The sequence below is a fragment of the Cololabis saira genome, chromosome 1 (genome assembly GCF_033807715.1).
Source record: "Cololabis saira isolate AMF1-May2022 chromosome 1, fColSai1.1, whole genome shotgun sequence".
Lineage (NCBI taxonomy): Eukaryota > Metazoa > Chordata > Actinopteri > Beloniformes > Belonidae > Cololabis > Cololabis saira.
The window spans coordinates 992,916-1,014,899 of record NC_084587.1 but is presented as its reverse complement, the minus strand read 5'-3'; the positions used below and the strand labels follow the sequence as shown (position 1 = coordinate 1,014,899).

Here is a 21,984-nt window from a genome sequence, read left to right as displayed (position 1 = left end):
CATTCACGAATGAAACATTCACGAAGGAAACATTCACGAATGCAACATCCATGGATGCAACATCCATGAAGGAAACATTCACGAATGCAACATTCATTCACGAAGGAAACATCTATGAATGCAACATCCATGAAGGAAACATCCATGAAGGAAACATTCATGAATGCAACATTCACGAAAGAAACATTCATGAAGGAAACATTCACGAATGCAACATTCACGAAGGAAACATTCACGAATGCAACATTCATTCATGAAGGAAACATCCATGAATGCAACATTCATGAATGCAACATTCACGAAGGAAACATTCACGAAGGAAACATTCACGAATGCAACATTCGTGAAGGAAACATTCATCCATGAAGGAAACATTCGTGAAGGAAACATTCATCCATGAAGGAAACATTCACGAATGCAACATTCACGAAAGAAACATTCACGAATGCAACATTCGTGAAGGAAACATTCACGAAAGAAACATTCGTGAAGGAAACATTCGTGAATGCAACATTCGTGAAGGAAACATTCGTGAAGGAAACATTCGTGAAGGAAACATTCGTGAATGCAACATTCATGAAGGAAACATTCGTGAATGCAACATTCATGAAGGAAACATTCGTGAATGCAACATTCATGAAGGAAACATTCGTGAAGGAAACATTCGTGACCTGCAGGAGTTTGAGTTCAGTGGTTTCACGACACGCAGCCATGCATTTTCTCCTGCATTTTCTCCTGCATTTTCCCCTGCAGCTCCGCAAACATCGCGTTAAATATTCAAGTCCGGCGTTGCCGTGGAGACGGGTCTGTCCGTGCTGAGACGATTAGGGGGGGGTTGATTGGTGGGGGGGTAACAGGCTGGACCGGTTCTGGTGGGGGGTTCTGGGTTCTGGGTCTGGGTTCTGGTTCTGGACCGGTGGGGGGTTCTGGTGGTGCTGGGTCTGGACCAGTGGTCCTGGACGGGTCTCTACAGCAGGATGTTGGACATGAACTCGTAGAAGCGTTTGGAGTATTGCTCCGGGTTCACCGTGGAGATCTCCGCCCCCGCCTGGAGACGAGGAGACAAGACAGTTAGGACAGTTACGTCTTAGATTTATACTTTTTCTCTTGTTAGTGCCACGGCTGCGCCAAGAGGCACTAATGTTATCCTGCGCGTTTATTTTTTTTTTTCATTTTCCGGCCAGATTTCGGTTCGCTACTCCTCCTACAGATTTCAGAGGACCCAGGCACATCATATATCAAACAGTGTGTCTTGATCGGGAATAGTGTGCTATGACTTTTGGTGTTAAAATTCCCATTTTTCCCAAAGTTATTCCCAATAAAACAGACAAAAAAACCCATTCAAAGCGGATGGGAAAAAGTAAAATTCACCTTTTTTCTGAGTCACCTAACTTTCTCATACTTGCACGTAGAAATGTCATTCAAACTTCAAAGCGGAGGAAAACTTCTCTTCTCTCTCCAAACCCCAAACTGTTTTTTCCTAAGATGTAAACTTTTCAAAATATGAGCACTCAAGCGAGGACTGGAAATCACTTTTTTGTCATATCTAGAGTGCGGGTGTCATTTTCTAGAGTGCGAGAAACAGTAAAAACTTTTTACTGTTGTTTGAATTTTGTGCATACCCCGCCTGTCAAAGTCACATTTTATGAATCCCAACATATATGTCTACATTCTGACCAAAAATTATCTTTCTAGCTTTCACGGTTCGGCCGTGAGCTCGAGTTACAAATAAAAATTAAGGTCAATATTTTAGTGTCTCTGCCACTCTAAAAAATTAGAGCTCCACTCTAGATTTGACAAAAAAGTGATTTCCAGTCCTCGCTTGAGGGCTTATATCTTGAAAAGTGTACATTTTAGGAAAAAAACATTTCAGGTTTGGAGAGAGAAGAGAAGTTTTCCTCCGTTTTGAAGTTTGAATGACGTTTCTACGTGCAAGTATGAGAAAGATACGTGACTCAGAAAAAAGGTGATTTTTTTTTTTCTCTCGACATTTTCTCATCTGCTTTGAATAGCGCCATGCAAATACATGGGAAAATGAGTTCCCCATTAGTTTGGAAATTTGGAAATGTTTTTGCACTTCGTGCAAAAACTATTTGTGCCATCGCTCTGAAAATCCACAGGACTGTAGTTAAATTCAGGGCCTACAACTTTCTAAATCGGTTCAGAATTCTTCGAGTAACGGTGTGCGAGTGGTGAGGCCCCAAGGTTCTCCCAATGCGTTCCGGATGGGGGTAAGCGCGCACGTTTTTGCACGTTGCGCAAAAACGTGCACGCCAATTGCTAATAAAAGTCATAGCACACGATTCCCGCTTAAGGCGCACGTTTCTACGTTTTTACTTTTCGCGTTTTCTCAAAGCTGTAGGAGGAGTAGCGAACCGAAATCTGTCCGGAAAATGAATAATAAGAAAAAAAATAATAAACCCGCAGGATAACATTAGTCCTCCAATGCATAGCTTTGGAGGAGGAGTGCCTCTTGCTGCAGCCGTGGCACTAATAACCCCCCTTACACACACACACACACAGTAAATGCTATAACTTTTGAATGGTTTGACATAGAGAGTCGTGGGTGGTGTCATCGGACTCGGTCCTTGAGTCCTTGACCATAATTGGTGCAAATTAGCCCCGCCCCTTTATACTGATTGGTCGATATGTGATAGTCCAATAACTTTTATATGGTTTGACATACAGAGTCGTGGGTGGTGTCATCGGACTTAGTTTTGAGTCCTTCACCTTTATTGCTGCAATAAATAATGCAGCAATGTACATAAATGGGTTACCAGGTTCCCTGGTAACCTGGTAACCAGGTTACCAGGTAACCTGGTTGCCAGGTTACCAGGTTACCAGGTTACCAGGTTAAATATCGGGGCCCGGCGGGTCGTGTTTTCTCACCCCGTGTTTCACAGTTTTGGCAGCGTGTGCAGCTTTCTTCTTGGCGTCGTAGTGCGTCAGGATGTCGATGATCGCCATAAAGTAAACCTCCTTCCTGGCCGCGCCTGGAATGGAGAGACGGGTCGGAGGTCAGAGGTCGGGGTGAGAGGTCGGGGGTCACCTCTACTACACCACCAGGAACCTCTACTCACCGTCGTGGCTCCTGATGGCGTACACGTCCACCGAGGGGTCGAACTCTCCGGGGCTGAAGAATCCCCCACAGTTCAGGAGGTTCCCGGGGGAGTCGGGGGGCGTCCCGTACGAGCCCGGCAGCACGCCGTCGTTCTCCACGTCCTCCTCCTCCGCCCCGGCCTCCACGTCCATCTCCTCCTGCTCCGCCCGCTCCACGTCGTGGAGGCCGACGAGCAGGGAGTAGTCCATGATCTTCAGGGTGGCCAGGAACTAAAGAAACACACAATACAGGAACTAAAACACCAGCAGGAACTAAAGAAACAGAGAATACAGGAACTAAAACACCAGCAGGAACTAAAACACCAGTAGGGACTAGTCCATGATCTTCAGGGTAGCCAGGAACTGGAAAAACAGAGAATACAGGAACTAAAACCCCAGCAGGAACTAAAACACCAGTAGGGAGTAGTCCATGATCTTCAGGGTGGCCAGGAACTGAAACAGGACACGGCTAAGAGGCTGGACCAGGAACCTGTTCCTGGTTCTACACCACCAGCAACCTGAAAGGATTTAAAATCTCCACTGAGGTTTTAACGGTCTCCGGTCTCAAACCTCGGCTGAGGTTCTGGTTCTAACGGTCTCCGGTAAACGAACCCGTCCGTGTCTCGTACCTCCACTGAGGTTCTAACGGTCTCAGGTCTCGTACCTCCACGTCCCGCTTTAGCTTCTCCTGGAACAGCTTCTTGTTGTCGTCTCCGATCTGCAGCTTGTGTCCTTCGTTCAGGAAGTCGTTGTCCTTGAAGGTGGGAAGTTCCTTCGCCTGAAGAGCAGACAGGGTTTTATTTAGGAGACTTTAGTCTACAGACATCTGGTCCTGAACCAGAAAAGGCTCAACAATAATCTGGTCTCTGTTTCCGGTGTGACCTGAGGCGTTTACTTCCCTCCCATCATGCACCAGGGTCGGCCAGAGTCAGCTCACCTTTTCCTTGTCGCTGGCTTCCCTGGAGACGGTGGATCCCTGAAACAGAAACAGAGGTGAGTCCGGCGGCAGCAGAGGATTCAGCACATCGTTTAAGGAGACGGTCCCCGACCTACAGCTCCATCCTGCTGCTTTATCATAAACCCCAGACCTGCAGGCCTTTAAATCTGGTTCCTGGTTCCTGCTGCCAGTAAGACGCCTGACAGATACCCAACCAGTGGCGGCTGGTGCTAAACATGTTGGGGGGGCAACATTGGCATACATGGGGGTGTAACGGTTCACAGGAGTCACGGTTAGTAGGGGGGGTTAAAAATATTGAAAAATCGATGCATCGCAATCATCCCCGCCCTGATTCAATATGGATTTAGCAAAGCCTCTGAATGATTCCCCTCCTGGCCAGAGGGGGCGCTGTGGCAACATTTTCTTATGATTGCCCGTTTTGTGGACGGCGGCTGCAATGCGACCAAACAACAAAATAACAAGCGGAAAATCTTTCAGATCAGACGTTTTGACTCATTTTGAATTCCCATTTAAAGAAGGAACAGGAGAAACGGACAAAAGTAGGGTGGTGTGTAAGTTGTGCCAGGCAGAACTAAAATACTAACACTACTTCACCTAAAAAATAAAACAAAAATAAATAAATAAAAATAAAATCACACACACACATGAAGAAAAGAGCGCTGAAAGTTCACGACGGCTTCATGAACCGGAACCGGAAATGCGTTGCTACCAAGCGAACCAATCACAGCCTCTCGGTCTGCATTGGGTCGTAGTTACATTATTTAGGAGGTGCTAGCAGGCTATGTAGCCTAGACTAGGCTAGGCTTAATGCAGAACCAAAATTCAGGCGTAACCCCCCCTCACCTTGAGGTCGTACTTGCGGTGCACGGTGAGCCGGTGGCTGAACACGTTCCTCGTCACCACCATGTAGGTTTCCACCCCGTCCACCGTCAGCCGGTACATCCCCAGGAACTGGGGCAGCAGCGTGTTGCCGTGGCACTCCACGATGAACTGGAAACAGACCATAATATTACCATCACACTCCACCATGAACTGGAGAAGGAGAAGACCGTTACCATGACAACAGAAGAGAGCGGAGACGGACGGGTCCATCGCCCCGTCCCTTCATCAAGAGCTGTGGAGGAAACTCTGATCCATGATCTCTACTCCAGCCTCCAGGACGCTAGAGGTCTCTAAACCACTTCTTTGTGGTCCTGGTCTTGTCTTGGTCCTGGTCTTGACTATGTTTCTTTATGGTCTTGAACTGAACTAGTCTTGGCCTTGATACTCTCTGGTCCTGATCCTGGTCTGGGTTTAGGCGGTCCGGACTACAGGTCTATGTGACACTAACGTTACTTTCCCTCTCCTCTCTTCACACCTCTGCAGGATGGGGGGGTTCACCTCCTGTCTTGCTGACAGGACAGAATACGTCAGCCCCTGTCACGTGTGGTGTCCCCCAAGGACCTGTCCTAGGTGTTAGTTCCCCCATGACTTCAGCGCCCACACCCTGGTGGGGTTGGTGAAAGGATCTTTCTGTGTGGAGTTTGCATGTTCTCCCCGTGTTCCCTTGGGTAGCTAATGTGAGCTACCCTCACAAAAACATGTACCAGTCCTGGTTCTCTTGCCCCCTCTGGCCAACCGGGGCGCCAGATGGGGTGAGGAGGATCCAGCCGGAATAACGTGATCCTTCCACGCGCTACGTCCGGCCGGAGAATCCTCACCCTGTCTGGGGAAAAGAAGCTGCTGCTCCTCAGGTTAAGGAGGAGACCTGAGCTCAGTGCAGGAACTCCCCGGGGTTGGTAATGGTGATGAAAATGGGAAAAAAATCGGGGATAATTAAAAATATTTTTAGAAAAAAAAAAAACTTGCTTTTTCCACATAAAGAACATATCTAAACTCCGCCCCTTCCTCACTTTCTCCGATGCAGAAAAACTCGTCCACGCCCTTAATCTCCTCCAGGCTCGACTACTGTAACAGCCTGCTCATCAGTACTGGACTACTGTAACAGCCTGCTCATCATTACTGGACTACTGTAACAGCCTGCTCATCAGTACTGGACTACTGTAACAGCCTGCTCATCAGTACTGGACTACTGTAACAGCCTGCTCATCAGTACTGGACTACTGTAACAGCCTGCTCATCAGTACTGGACTACTGTAACAGCCTGCTCATCAGTATCTACTACTGTAACAGCCTGCTCATCAGTATCTACTACTGTAACAGCCTGCTCATCAGTATCAACTACTGTAACAGCCTGCTCATCAGTACTGGACTACTGTAACAGCCTGCTCATCAGTATCTACTACTGTAACAGCCTGCTCATCAGTACTGGACTACTGTAACAGCCTGCTCATCAGTACTGGACTACTGTAACAGCCTTCTCATCAGTATCAACTACTGTAACAGCCTGCTCATCAGTACTGGACTACTGTAACAGCCTGCTCATCAGTATCTACTACTGTAACAGCCTGCTCATCAGTACTGGACTACTGTAACAGCCTGCTCATCAGTACTGGACTACTGTAACAGCCTTCTCATCAGTATCAACTACTGTAACAGCCTGCTCATCAGTACTGGACTACTGTAACAGCCTGCTCATCAGTACTGGACTACTGTAACAGCCTGCTCATCAGTACTGGACTACTGTAACAGCCTGCTCATCAGTACTGGACTACTGTAACAGCCTGCTCATCGGTACTGGACTACTGTAACAGCCTGCTCATTGGTATCAACTACTGTAACAGCCTGCTCATCGGTATCAACTACTGTAACAGCCTGCTCATCAGTACTGGACTACTGTAACAGCCTGCTCATCAGTACTGGACTACTGTAACAGCCTGCTCATCAGTATCAACTACTGTAACAGCCTGCTCATCAGTACTGGACTACTGTAACAGCCTGCTCATCAGTACTGGACTACTGTAACAGCCTGCTCATCGGTACTGGACTACTGTAACAGCCTGCTCATCAGTACTGGACTACTGTAACAGCCTGCTCATCGGTACTGGACTACTGTAACAGCCTGCTCATCAGTACTGGACTACTGTAACAGCCTGCTCATCAGTACTGGACTACTGTAACAGCCTGCTCATCGGTACTGGACTACTGTAACAGCCTGCTCATCAGTACTGGACTACTGTAACAGCCTTCTCATCGGTACTGGACTACTGTAACAGCCTGCTCATCGGTACTGGACTACTGTAACAGCCTGCTCATCGGTTTCCCCAACAAACGCCTCCGGAAACTTCAATTCATTCAGAACTGTTCTTCCCGAACTCTGATGAAAACAAGACCATATCACCCCTATTCTCCAGAACCTACACTGGCTTCCCAGAACCTCAAGAATCCAATACAAGATGGCCGTCATCACCACCTCACCATCTACTAGTGATGCACCGAAATTAAAATTTGTGGCAGAAAGTGAAACTAATAAACACTTTGCCAAATACCGAATAATACCTAACAACGGTTCTTTGCAGTTTTTCATTTATTTTGCCAATTTTTGAAAAAAAAAATTGAGAATTATCTTTCACAATCTTTAATAGGCTCTAATTAAATAATCTCATTTATTCCACTATGGACAGTTGGAATAAATGGAAAGTGGTGTGTCTTGGGGTGCTGGATATGGAAGACGTGGAGGACGTCTATATATTCACGGGCATGACGGTGGGCCTGGTGATCCTAGGGCTTGGCGGGGTCTGGATGCTACAAAAGTTGAGAAAAGTGAGAGCTGATCAGGCAAAGCTGCTCTCTGGCCTCGCTGACATCCAGGAGAGACTGACCAGTGTATGGTCGGATGTGTCCAAAGCTCGTGAGGAGATGAAGTCAGTACGAGCGGAGGGGGCAAAGGCTGTGGCGGCTAGAGAGCCAGAGGACAGCGACTAATCAAAATCTGCATTGACACACGCACTTCCATTGCAAAGTGGATTGCATGCAAAAAGAGACTTGGACAAAAAAATAACTGTACAGTGGACACAGTAGTAAATCACAGGAACGGTGATCAGGATGAGTGGACTGGACACGTGTACAAACATACATGCTATCTGGACTGTGAAGGATGAAATTAGACAAATTGCTATGTGGTAAACTATGTATCTTACTGAATTCTGTTGTTGATGTGATCATGAATGTTACATAGAACGGGGCGGGACTTTGATAAGCGTCAGCTTCTCCCGTACCCTTTTCGTCATGTGCTGAGTATGCAATGTATAATGTTCTGGAGATGAAATGTGTCTATATAAACATGCCGAAATAAACGAAATAATAATAATGTTCTGCTCTTACATCTGGTGATGCTTGTAAGTCCCGTTGTTGGGCATGTATAGGCTGTGATAATGAGACAGGTATTTCTGCAGCCTGACGAGAGGCTCCAGGCTGAGGGCCCGGTCCTGATATGCCCCGCCCCCCGGCCCTGATATGATATGCCCCGCTACTGGCGAGATTATTATTATTAGTGCCACGGCTGCGCCAAGAGGCACTCCTCCTCCAAAGCTATGCAATGGAGGAGGAGTTGTTATTGTTATTGTGTGGATTTCATCTTCATCTTATTCATTTTCCGGACAGATTTCGGTTCGCTACTCCTCCTGCAGCTTTGAGAAAACGCGAAAAGTAAAAACGTAGAAACGTGCGCCTTAAGCGGGAATCGTGTGCTATGACTTTTATAAGCGATTGCCGTGCACGTTTTTGCGCAACGTGCAAAAACGTGCGCTTTTGGCGCCATCCGGAACGCTTTGCGAGAAATTTGGGGCCTAATCACTCGCACACCGTTACTCGAAATATTCTGAAGCGATTTAGAAAGTTGTAGGCCCTGAATTTAACTACAGTCCTGTGGATTTTCAGAGCGATTGCACAAATAGTTTTTGCACAAAGTGCAAAAACATTTCCAAATTTCCAAACTAATGGGGAACTCATTTTCCCATGTATTTCTATGGCGCACAATGTAACACTGTGGATGGGAGGAGGTAAAAAAAAAAAGGCAAATTCACCTTTTTTCTGAGTCATCTAACTTTCTCATACTTGCACGTAGAAATGTCATTCAAACTTCAAAACGGAGGAAAACTTCTCTTCTCTCTCCAAACCTGAAACTGTTTCTTCCTAAAATGTACACTTTTCAAGATATGAGCACTCAAGCGAGGACTGGAAATCACTTTTTTGTCAAATCTACTGCAAATAAGCCCCGCCCCTTCTTCTGATTGGTTGTACCTATTGTCTGCTATAACTTTTGAATGGTTTGACATAGAGAGTCGTGGGTGGTGTCATCGGACTTAGTTTTGAGTCCTTCACCTATATTGCTTGCAAAATTCAGCAATGTACACAAATGGGCAGCAGCCCGCCGTGGCACTCTCGAAATTTCTGCGAGGAAATTGTCTAGTTATTATTATTATCTGTTACCTGGTGGTACTTCCTACCTGGTGGTACTTGAGGGGGGGTTCTGTTACCTGGTGGTTCTGTTACCTGGTGGTTCTGTTACCTGGTGGTACTGCAGGAGGGGGTTCTGTTACCTGGTGGTACTTCTTCAGGATGTTGTGCATCTCTGCGATGTCCTCACTCGACACCGTCTTCACCACGAACCGGTGGTCGTAGCTGCACAGGATCCGGTTGCCGAGGCGACCCTGGGAGTCGCTGTTGAGGGGGGCGGACCGGGTCAGGGAGTTCTGGGGGGAGAGAGACCGGGTCAGGGAGTTCTGGGGGGAGAGAGACCGGGTCAGACCGGGTCAGGGAGTTCTGGGGGGAGAGAGACCGGGTCAGGGAGTTCTGGGGGAGAGGGGGGTCCGGATCAGCTGGACCTGCCGGTCCCCAGACCCGGTTCTCACCTGGTAGTCCTGGTCGTCGATACAGAACCGCTCCCGCAGGTTCCGGAACACCATCGGACAATATTCCTTAAACTTGAACCGGCTGGGCAGGTTTTCTCTGACGGGGAGAGAGAGAGAGAAGGGCGGGTGAAAATATGTGAAAATACGTGGAAACACGAGAAAAGACGTGGAAACACACGGGGGAGGGGGGTACCTACTTGTTGAACAGGTGGTTGGAGGGGGTTAAAGTACATACTTGGAGGGGGTTATGGTACCTACTTGTTGAACAGGTGGTTGTCCACCTTGATCTTGCTGTACGCCTTAAAGTCGTCTGGCATCAACATCACCGGGACGGGGACGTTGTTCAGCTCGTTAATCTGGAGGAGACGAGACAAGAGGTGAGGAGACGAGGAGGTGAGGACACGAGGAAATGAGGAGGTGAGGACTAAAGACTGGACTCTGCAGTTCCTAGACCAGTCCTACACGAGTCCTATTCAATTCAATGCAATTCAATTCAATTTTCAATTCAATTTATATAGCGTCTGATACAACAGTTGTCTCCAGGATGTTTCCAGAACCAGAACATGAACATAAACCCCCGATCAATTATTACATAAATAGTGGCAAGAAAAACTCCCCTTTAGGAGGAAGAAACCTTGAGCAGGACCATAAGGGGGGACCCTCCTGCCGAGGGCCAGACTGGTGGGTCAGGGACGTCAACAGCACAGCAGGCAGGTGGAAGCAGCAACGGGATGACCGGGGGTGGGGACTGCAGGCCAGCACGCAGCTCCCGAAGCTCCGGCCCAATCAGTAAGTCCCAGGTTAGGTTCAGGGTCGGGGGAAGGTTGAGAAGGGGCAGGGCCAGGGAGAGGAGTCTTGACGGACAAACCTCTCCCCCGCCTGACCGGGCCTTTACCCTGACCGGGCCGTTACCCTGACCGGGCCGTCACCCTGACCGGGCCGTCACCCTGACCGGGCCGTCACCCTGACCGGGCCGTCACCCTGACCGGGCCGTCACCCTGGCCGGGCCGTCACCCTGGCCGGGCCGTCACCCTGACCGGGCCGTCACCCTGACCGGGCCGTCACCCTGGCCGGGCCGTCACCCTGACCGTTACCCTGACCCTCTCACTCCCACGCTGCAGGATCCGGTGTTGTGCATTCAGAGATGCTCTTCGCCACCAGCAGAGGATGCAAAGACCAGTCCTAGAGGAGTCCTATTATAACCCAATAACCTCAATGAGCAACAACAGGTCTGGATCTGACCTGGTTCCTACATGACTGTGATTGACATGAGGTGGGCGTGTCCCAGCGTCCAGAACATTCATGACGTGCAGGAAAGGGAACAAACCAGCACCTATTGATGACAGCATGGAGGGGGCGTGTCCCAGCGATGGATGACATCACGGACGGGGCGTGATTGACAGGTGTGATTCCTGGGTGATATGGAGGGATTACCCAGAAGCCCCGGCAGCAGCCGCCCCGTCGCCCCGGATCAGTTCTCCCAGAAACATGAGAGTCCGTCTGAGGTTTGGCTGAGCCGGGTCATGTGACAGGAAGTGACCCCTGACAGCAGCAGATCCACATCAGAAGGATTTCAAAATAAAAGTCTGCAGCTGCAGAAATGGTGGAAAACCTTCAAACCACAATCATCTCAGCCGGGCTCCTTGCAGCACAACCAGAATCAGGACCATCAGGACCGTTAGGAGCCGGGCCTCGACCCGACCTGCTGGACCCGCTGGACCCGCAAGACCTGCTGGCGCTGACCCGATTGACCCCCCAGGGATTAGCGGCGGGTCAGAGAACAGTCAGGTTCTGTTCTGGAGCTAAACCTGGACTGATCCTCTCTGCTGGCACCGGGCCAGAACCACTCAGGACTCAGCCGGTTCTGATTCTGGTTCTGCAGCCGGGCCTGGTTCTGGTTCTGCTGTCAGGCCTGCAGCCGGTTCTGCAGCCGGGCCTCGGCCGGGCCTGGTTCTGGTATCCATCCATCATCAGCTAAAACTGAAGTGAAGATTTTCAGCTTTTTAGGGTCGTGACGGAAGAACCAGCAGTAACCGGACCGGGACCAGGACCTGACCTGAGCCACCCCAGGTTAACCAAGAAACCTGGTCCATTACCCGGTCCGAGGACCCGGGTCCACCAAGAACCTGCACCTGATCCAGTCCCTACAGACACGATACACATGCATGAGATGAAATTACTTAAATTGGTTTTGTCGGTTTCTTTAGCATCTTTTCACTTTCTGTTTTCAGAGCTATTATTATTATTATCATTAATTATCATTATTATTATTATAATCATTATTATTATTATTATTATTATTGTTATTATCATTACTATTATTACAGTTATTTAAGCTATCATTATTATTATTATCATTAATTATCATTATTATTACAGTTATTATTATTATTATTATTATTATCATTACTATTATTACAGTTATTTAAGCTATCATTATTATTATTATTATTATTATCATTATAATCATTATCATTATAATCATTATTATTATAATCATTATTATTATCATCATTACTATTATTACAGTTATTTAAGCTATTATTATTATTATTATTATTATTATCATCATCTTCATTATTATTATCATTATTATTACTATTACTATTATTACAGTTATTATTATTATTATTATTACAGTTATTATTATTTTGTAGCATCATGATACTTCATTTGTTCTTTTTGCATATTCTATTATGTTAAAAGGTAAGATAAACTTTATGCTTCAAGTCAAAATAATCACAATTTTGACCAAAGAAAAACCTTTAAATGAATACATTTTGTTTATCAACTTTCATGCTCATAATTGACTGAAATAAAGATGAACTAACTAAGAACCTGCACCCAATCCAGTCCCAGAACCAGAGACTAGTCGCCCCAGCACCCTAGGGTGCCCCCCCCCCCCACCTATGGGCCCCCCCCCCCCTCACCGTGTGGTTGATCCCCCACATCAGCACCCTAGGGTGCCCCCCCCAGCACCCTAGGGTGCCCCCCCTCACCGTATGATTGACCCCCCCACCTATGGGTGCCCCCCCTCTTTACCGTGTGATTGATCCCCCACATCAGCACCCCTGGGTGCCCCCCTCCCCACCTATGGGTGCCCCCTCACCCCCCCCTCACCGTGTGATTGATCCCCCACATCAGCACCCCTGGGTGCCCCTCACCCCCCCCCTCACCGTGTGGTTGATGCCCCACATCAGCACCCCTGGGTGCCCCCCCCCACCCCTGGGTGCCCCCCTCTCACCTTATGATTGATGCCCCACATCAGCACCTATGGGTGCCCCCCCCAGCACCCCTGGGTGCCCCCTCTCACCGTATGATTGATGCCCCACATCAGCACCCTAGGGTGCCCCCCCAGCACCTTTAGGTGCCCCCCTCACCGTATGATTGATCCCCCACATCAGCACCCCTGGGTGCCCCCCTCTTTACCGTATGATTGATGCCCCACATCAGCACGCTCAGCCCCGGCTCGCTGGCCCGGAACAGCTTCACCTTCTGTCCGATGAAGTGTTTCTTCTTGGTCTTGGTCTTGCTGGCGCTGCCGGCGGCCATGCTGGAGCAGCTGCTGCTGGCCGCCATGTCGGGGTCGCGGGTTCGAGCCCCGCACTCCGCCCACAACACTCACGAGAAACGGGCCCAAACACGGAGAGAAACGGTCCAAAGTGCGGGTTAGTCCGGGTTCCGGGTGGTTCCGGTGCAGGCCGCGGCTCAGCCGGCCATGGTGGCCGCCCAGGGCCCGCCCTGGTCGGGGACGGAGGACCGGAGGACCCGGGGGGGTCGGCGGGGCTTCCTGCAGGGACCGGGGGGACCGGGGGGACCGGGGCTCCGGGACCCGGGGGGCCGGAGGGGACCGGGCTAGGACCGGGGGAGAAGCTCCGTCATGCGCGGGGCTCGGCGGCCGCAGCAGCAGAGCGGCTCAGTCAAGATGGCGGCGGCGCTGCGCCCCCCGGCGGCCGCGGCCGGGACTGCAGGATCCGGGGTTAAACACATAAACACAGTCTGCTGGAGAAAAGTTTAGTTTAATGGGTTTTTGTTTTGTTTTTAGCATTTTAAAGAAATACAGGATAAAAACAACCAAGCAAAATTAAAAAAAAAAAGAATAAAAGAAAAAGGTGGTGGTGACAATTTTATTTTAATGTTTTAAATCAAGTTTATTTTAATGTTTTAAATCCAGATTGTTCCAGGATTTTTGCAGGAGGATAATTTGAAAGGATTCTAAAAATATAAACACATTTAACAAAACGCATTCCAAATTTATTAAATGGCCTTTTTTGCCTAAAATTAAAGAAGTAAATTATAAAATTATGAATAAGGTTTATTATCCTGTGGCAGAATTTCTTTAAAAAAAATGATAATTCGACAGGATTCTTGCATGGTAAATATGAACACGTTAGTTAGTTAGTTAGTTAGTTAGTTAGTTAGTTAGCTAGCTAACTAACTAACTAACTAACTAACTAACTAACTAGCTAGCTAGTTAGTTAGTTAGTTAGTTAGTTAGTTACTTACCTAGTTATCTAGTTAGTTAGTTATCCCACACACAGGAGTTAGTTAGCTAGCTAGTTAGTTAGTTACTTAGTTATTTAGTTGCTTAGTTAGTTACTTAGTTAGTTAGTTACTTAGTTAGTTAGTACATTTTAAAGTTATGAATAAGGTTTATCCTGTGGCAGAATTTCTTAAAAAAATATTTAAATTTGAGGTAGATCAATGTTCCTTCTGCAAAAAGGATGAAGAAACACTGGATCATTTGTTTTACGATGTTTGTTTTAGCACTTTCAAGGATTTTAAGCCCCCGTAGGAATCCTGTGTATAGTTTAGGTATTACCAGGAGAAATAAAATCAGTAAGATGAAACATAACTAGATGTTTACAACATGATACAATGTACATAATTGTGATAAAAAGTGGAAAAAATGATTTAATGAAACTGTATAAACCGAAGTTATGGGCTGTTTTAACAAGTTTATCAGCCGTGGCAGCAACAAGCTGGTTATCACAAGGGTAGTATTATTAACTTTAGCATCACATCAGTAGCATTAGCTTCATGTCAATCCTTTCCTAAAGAACTGAACTGTTCCTGACTTTGACATGTTCTACGTTTTTATGGACCAAAGGATAACGAATATTCAGAATTAGCCGTTTGCAGTGCTAGGCTTCCCAGGCTAGCTAGTGTAACCCAGGGCTATAGAGACCACTTCAGACGGACAACGACTGAATATAAAAATATAATCTTTATTTAGAAAATCTCTGGATAAAAACACAGGTACAAAAGACACGTTATCCCAAAATATATAATGTAACGCTAAAAGAGACAGGTTGGCACACAATCACAACATTTATCCTAAATGCCACTGTGGTGTTATGGCTTTAACCTAACCTGGTCCAAAGCAGTGACCACTCAGGACAACCCTGTATAAGACATTGAAACAAACACCATTAATCAACAGCGGGAGTCGATGAGCACCGCATCCCACCCAACACACACCACAAAGACAGCTCACCAAAGTGTTGCAACACACAGAGTCAACGAACCCCGTCTCCCCACAGCGCGATGGATGGCACAGCGCGGGGCATCAGTTCACTACAAACCACATTCAAATGACCCATTACTCATAATAAAAGGTAGTAAAAGTGAACATCAACCATCATACACAAGAGAGAACTTACATCTCTATTAAAGCTTGTGACTGCCGTCTGCCATGCGGTTTTGCACAATAGATACAGGCAGTCTGCAGCGTGGAGCCGCTATTCACTGCATCCTCCCATTCCCGGGCTACAGCCGAATGCTCTGAGGCACTTTTTCTCAAAATGCAACTCTCCACTCTCTTTTATGAAGAGCAACCTGTCTGCCGCCGCCTTTATGGGAAATGTTTGTCCCAGCTGGCTCAACACCACCTGATTGCACACCTGGATCAGAGACACGCCCCCCGTCACCTGGCCACACTCACCCCCCTAGAAAACTTAATCAGGGTCTCACTGATTGCCCGGTTGGCCAGCGGCACCGAAGGAGCCCGCCCCTGCCTGTATATGCTCCAGCTGAGATGCCCTAACCCCTAGCCGTGTACTCTTCCCACTTTGATGGTGGATGGCTGATCGCGGTAAATTAAAGGGGTTAGAATGCATGCCTGCATTGCTTCGTTGAGACCGGCGGATCTGCAATGGAGCACTGGTGTCTTCCTCCAGTGAACTCCCCTTTCGGAGTGGAGAACCTTCTCCCTGGTCCCCCTGGGACTGCCCTTCCTCCTCTGAGCTCTGCTCACCCTGTTCCTGGCTAACACCCATGGGATCACACTCTGCCTCGCGGCAGTCTTCTAACTCACTCCGAATGCCCACACATATCAAGCTATCATCTTCACTTCCACTCTCTTCGATTTGCATAGCGTTGCCATCCCTTTCTCCCTCGCACCGTACACCAGGACCGCATCGCCGGAGCTCCGAACGATGTAGGTTCCTGGGTAGTCCTGCCTCATCAACACGCACCACGGTATACACCGGCTTTCCAGGCCCCAAGCGCTTGACTACCCGATGGGGAACGGACAGCCATAGGTCCTGAATCTTATTCCTACCCATCACCTTCCGATTTCGCACATAGACCCACTCTCCTGGCTGCAGGTCTGCATTTGTTGATGCTGGTCCCCACTGCCGACGGCGAGAGTTTAAAGCTTTTTGCATCTGATCCCTAGCATGTTCATAGGCCACCTGAAGACGCTCTTGATGTTGCTGCACCCAATCTGCAACCCCTCCAACCTCATCCTGCTCTCCTCCCAGCATGAGGTCCAAGGGCATGCAGGGGGTTTGCCCAAACAGGAGAAAGTATGGCGAGTAGCCAGTACTCTGATGTTCAGTGGTGTTATAAGCATATACAACCTCAGGCAAATACTCTGCCCATTTCCTCTTCTTCCCTAAGGGAAGGGCACGGAGGAGGTCATGGAGTGTACGATTAAAGCGTTCGCACTGCCCATTGCCCTGCGGATGGTAAGGACTTGTCCTACTCTTCTTCATCCCATACAACTTGCAGAGGGCCCGCACTACTTCACCCTCAAAACACCTGCCCTGGTCTGAATGCAACCGAGCTGGCACTCCATAAGGCTGGATCCAATGTTTAACCAGACACTTAGCCACCGTGGTAGCCTGTTGGTTACGGGTTGGAATGGCAACCGTAAACTTTGAAAACACATCAGTCAAAACTAATACATTCTCCCTACCATCGGAGGAAGGCTCCAAGACTGTGAAATCCATGGCCACCACTTCCAACGGCCTAGATGCCAACAAACTCCCCATTTCAGTCACTACTCTTGGCTGTGGAGCCTTTGACACAATGCACCTCTCACAGGACTTACAAAATTCCTCCACATCACGATACATCCCGGGCCAGTAGCACCGCCCGCTTACCAACTTAAAGGTCCTTTCAATACCTTGGTGACCATGACCCTCATGCATCTGAACCAATACCTCTCTTTGTAGTGCCCTAGGCATGATTAACTGCTCCTGTTGGCCTTCTCTTGGGTCCTCTCGCTTCCGATACAACACACCCTCGTGTTCTACAACCCTTTCCCACTGCCTCAACAGCTCCACTACCCTAGGGGACTCTGATTGTCTCTCTTCCCGGTTTGCTCTCTCTGCCCGCCGCCAGTACTTAAGAAAAGACGCTACTTCTGGATCTGCTTGTTGTAACCGAGACAAAGATTCCATACTGTATGATGGGAAAGTCGTAGTCGAGACCTTGGCCGATGGGGTCTGACCTGCCTGTTCCTCACTCCATGCGACCTGCCAACCTTCCGGTCTGGGGGTGCCATCCTCTTGGTGTGAACCCGGGTTTGTGGGTGCTGGTTCTGAGGCTCTGCTCGAGTACTGCCTGGATAAAGCATCTGCCGCTGCGTTCTGTCGGCCTGGCCGATAAACAATCTCATAATCAAATCTGGCTAGCTCAGACACCCACCGCTGCTCCACAGCCCCTAACCGGGCTGTCTGCAAATGACTGAGCGGATTGTTGTCTGTCAGGACGGTGAACTTATTACCAATTAAATACTCGCGGAATTTGTCTGTCACTGCCCACTTAAGTCCCAGCAACTCTAATTTCATGGAGCTATAATTCTCCATATTCCGCTCTGACGTCCTCAATCCCCTACTGGCATATGCTACCGGTCTCCTCCGGCCTCCCACGTCTTGGGACAGCACCGCTCCAAGCCCGTGATGGCTGGCATCTATCTCAACCGTAAAGGGCTTGGTGAAATCAGCATATATCAACACCGGAGCAGAGATTAACCTCTGCTTTAAACCCTGAAATGCGTCCTCACACACAGGACTCCAATGCTGACGAAACAGCTGTGCCGATAGTGGACGCCTATCTTTCTTGGGAGAACACAGTGCAGAAAGTGCGTGGAGTGGCGCGGCCAAACTCGCAAAGTTCTTCACAAACCTGCGGTAGAAGCTGCGAAACCTAGAAACGACAATAGCTCCGCCAGTCTGAGGGCTTCGCCACTCTGCTACTGCATGTATCTTTGCTGGGTCAGTCGACACTCCCCGTGCAGAGATCACATGCCCCAGGTATGACACCTCAGCCTTAAAAAAAGAACACTTACTGAACTTCACCTTCAAGTTACACTGTTCAAACCGCAACAGGACCATCTCTAACCGGCGCAGATGTTCTTCAAATGTGGACGCGAACACCACTACATCATCCAAGTGAAGTAATAGTGCTTGGAAGCGCTGGTCCCCCAGTATGCGCTCCATGAGCCTCTGAAAGGTCCCTGGAGCGTTACACAAGCCAAATGGCATTCGGTTGAACTCATACAACCCAAAAGGCGTGCAAAAGGCGGTCTTAGATCTATCTCTCTCCAACACCTCCACTTGATTATACCCACTCGCCAAGTCTAGTGTTGAAAACCATCTCGCACCACTCAGAGAATCCAATGACTCTTCGATGCGCGGAAGAGGAAATGCATCCTTGCGGGTCTTTGCATTCAACCGCCGATAATCCACACACAATCGCATCGAGCCATCCTTCTTTCTGACAATAACTAAGGGGGAAGAGTACGGGCTACTGCTCTCCCTGATTACTTTCTGCTCCAGCAATTTCTTTATATGATTTTTAACTTCCTCATATTGACTGGGCGGGATCCTCCGGTACCGCTGATTCACTGGGGCATCATCGACCACTGGGATTTCATGACAGATAAGGTTGGTGCACCCGATATCGCTCTCAGAGGATGCAAACACATGAGAAAATTTGGACAACAACTGTCTGGCTCGTCTCGCTTGCTCCTCCGATAGCTCGGGAAAGCGAAGGGCATTGATCTCAGGAGACAGCGCCCCGTCTCCTTGCGATCCATGCTGTTCCCTAATCATGACCTGCTCTTCCTGTGGGCCCACTCGCTCAAAACAAACAGCCACACCCTCCCCGGCCACTACCTCAACCATATGTAGTGATGCAAGGCGTGTCTGTGGCTCCAGTCTCACATCTGAGGACCCCACATTTATTACTGGAACTGCCAAATGCCCATTGTTAGCCTCCACATAAGTATTGGAGACCACCAACCCCCCGGGCAAATTCCCCTCTTCCAACCCTAACGGTTCTACCAGTACAGATGCCCTCGAAAGGCAGAGATTGTTAGGTCCCTCTGCGGGGACAAAACACACAGAGCCTGCAGGAATAATAGTCGGCAAGACGGCTACGGCAAACAGGTTACTCTTTACAATTACAAATTGTTCATTTTGACAGGCTGCAAAAGCAGTCTGCCAGCCTGGAGTGTTTACGAGAGGTGGCGGTGGGCTATGACTTTGCACCGGGTATAATAACTGATAACATTTCTTAATGACATTCATACCCAGCAAACCCGGTACCGCTGTTTTTCTCTCTTTTGCGGCACGCCCAATCGGGTCTTTCACCACCAATATACCTCGCTGTGGTATAGTTCTGTCCAGTGCCACTGCCTCCACGTCAATTGTAAAATAACCTAGATATGGAATATCCAGCCCATGCGCACCACTCAGCGTCAACCACCCACAGTCAGCCAAATTCCCACCCCATTTGGGCAACAAATGGTTGAAAAAAAAACTTTCTGTAACAGAGGAAACGTTTGACCCAGAATCGATTAAACATTTAAATTTCACTCCCCCCATAGACACCTCTACAGTATCACACTCCCCCACCAGACATTCGTAAACCTGTGGGTCAATATAGGGGACTGTTACCGAGCCTGGCTGTACCCCACCCGTGGTTTGGCTCCTCACCACAGGGGGTTGCAGTTTCCCTGCTGCTCTAATATTTGGGCTGACCCATCACACCCTGTGGGCAAACCAGGTGCAGACTGGTCTTGGCTACGAGTAGAACGTGAAGCAGAACAAAAACGTGCAATATGGCCGGATTTTTGACATTTAAAACAAATTGGCTGCCCTAACGCATCATAACGAGGTTGCCATTTACGAGTGTCTGTCCGCTTGGAACCTGACGTCTGCATAGTTGTCGTGAGTTTCTGTGATAAATCATCAATTTGACTCTGCTGCTTTTGTAGCAATTCCAATACTCTAACAAGCATGGGGTCAGGCTTGACTTCAACTGCAGCCGTAACCACACCCACCTCTACTGGTGTAGCCTCCACCTTCTCACAGGTACCCACCACCCGCTTTCTGCGCTCAACCACACACTCAGCTTCCTCGCCCCATTGAAGAGCTTCCTTACGGAGCTCGAAAAACGAAATAGTGGGATTCTGTCTAATATTTTTCTTTAGTTCTCTGCGGAGGCTAACATCGTACACATTCTCTGCAAACTGGTCCCGCAAAGCAAAATCCCCACACCATGCTTCCCTGACATTGCAGTGGTTAATCTCTTCCATGATAGCCATTAATGCATGTGAATACTCCCGCACACTCTCCCCATCCCGCTGTCGTCTATCAAAAAACTGTTTCTGTAATTTGGTGAGTGACTGGGGCTGCCCATAGCTTTCCTTGAGAATGGCTAACACACTTTGTGGATTCGATCGTTCAGCAGGGGTACGATACTTTATCTCTTGCTTTGCTTCTCCCCCCAGATGCTCATAAATGTACGCTGCTTTTTCACCCTCTGTATAAGAGCGATAAACCAAAGTGGCATCAATTTCATCTAACCACTCATAAAACGTTGCACTTGAACCACCATTAAACACTGTACATTTTTTCTCTTTAGGCAAGTATACAATACGATCTCTGGTACCACTCCCCAATATCTCGCCCCGACCCACGCCAGGAGCAGATCCCTGGGTAGAGGCAGACTGAGTACTTGATTCCAGTCTCTGTACCAAGGACTCGTTTTCATTTTTTAACTGACTCATAGTCTCTCTCTCAGCCTCTAGTCTAGCTTTAAGAGCCGCCAATTCACTGTACAAGTCATCAACACTCATGTTTGTGGTACACGTCCACGTTATCAGCAGTGTCCCCCTGTATCGTCACCAGCCGTCCTCTCGTCCACCCAGCCTGGCAGGAACTTATGATGGCCGAGACTTCTGGCTCCCCAGCCTTTCTTCGTGGACGCCGGACGTCTGTGGTCACTGCTTTTAGCCTCCACACCAAAACAAATCTCACTATTTGTATGTCCAACCTGTCTCTCTGTCTACCGTCAGGTAGGTAACTATAGCCCAGGTCACAAACTTATGATCCTGTCAACAACGCCAAACTGTAACCCAGGGCTATAGAGACCACTTCAGACGGACAACGACTGAATATAAAAATATAATCTTTATTTAGAAAATCTCTGGATAAAAACACAGGTACAAAAGACACGTTATCCCAAAATATATAATGTAACGCTAAAAGAGACAGGTTGGCACACAATCACAACATTTATCCTAAATGCCACTGTGGTGTTATGGCTTTAACCTAACCTGGTCCAAAGCAGTGACCACTCAGGACAACCCTGTATAAGACATTGAAACAAACACCATTAATCAACAGCGGGAGTCGATGAGCACCGCATCCCACCCAACACACACCACAAAGACAGCTCACCAAAGTGTTGCAACACACAGAGTCAACGAACCCCGTCTCCCCACAGCGCGATGGATGGCACAGCGCGGGGCATCAGTTCACTACAAACCACATTCAAATGACCCATTACTCATAATAAAAGGTAGTAAAAGTGAACATCAACCATCATACACAAGAG

The 21,984-nt window shown here is 48.2% G+C and overlaps 2 protein-coding genes across 6 annotated transcripts in view; both read right to left on the bottom strand.

Moving 5' to 3' along the window:
- The window catches only part of vps54 (VPS54 subunit of GARP complex), a 315,827-nt gene that overhangs the window by 48,739 nt on the left and 245,104 nt on the right, over window positions 1-21,984 (bottom strand). The gene's annotated exons all lie outside the window — the stretch shown is intronic.
- LOC133450288 (phosphatidylinositol 5-phosphate 4-kinase type-2 beta) lies at window positions 834-13,800 on the bottom strand. Of its 4 annotated transcripts, XM_061728831.1 has the most exons (11): window positions 13,279-13,800; window positions 10,108-10,205; window positions 9,850-9,946; window positions 9,538-9,690; window positions 4,901-5,047; window positions 4,037-4,075; window positions 3,764-3,877; window positions 3,081-3,330; window positions 2,890-2,993; window positions 954-1,048; window positions 879-920 (listed from the first exon to the last, which is right to left on the bottom strand). In XM_061728831.1, exons 1-10 carry the CDS (start codon window positions 13,426-13,428, stop codon window positions 968-970), a joined length of 1,233 nt encoding a protein of 410 aa, XP_061584815.1. In that variant the 5' UTR covers window positions 13,429-13,800; the 3' UTR covers window positions 879-920; window positions 954-967. The 4 variants fall into 4 exon arrangements, with proteins under 4 accessions (XP_061584814.1, XP_061584825.1, XP_061584816.1 ...); XM_061728830.1 differs by having other exon boundaries at window positions 834-1,048; XM_061728841.1 differs by lacking the exon at window positions 13,279-13,800 and adding an exon at window positions 13,163-13,187 and having other exon boundaries at window positions 834-1,048.

What these genes read in the sequence shown, in the direction of transcription:
- LOC133450288 (XM_061728830.1), bottom strand. Translation starts at nt 13,428, where the DNA reads ATGGCGGCCAGCAGCAGCTGCTCCAGCATGGCCGCCGGCAGCGCCAGC. An exon ending in TGTGGGGCATCAATCATACG is followed by an intron (nt 10,206 to 13,278) that starts GTAAAGAGGGGG and finishes CGTCTCCTCCAG; the next exon opens with ATTAACGAGCTGAACAACGT. An exon ending in AAGCCAGCGACAAGGAAAAG is followed by an intron (nt 3,878 to 4,036) that starts GTGAGCTGACTC and finishes TCTGCTCTTCAG; the next exon opens with GCGAAGGAACTTCCCACCTT.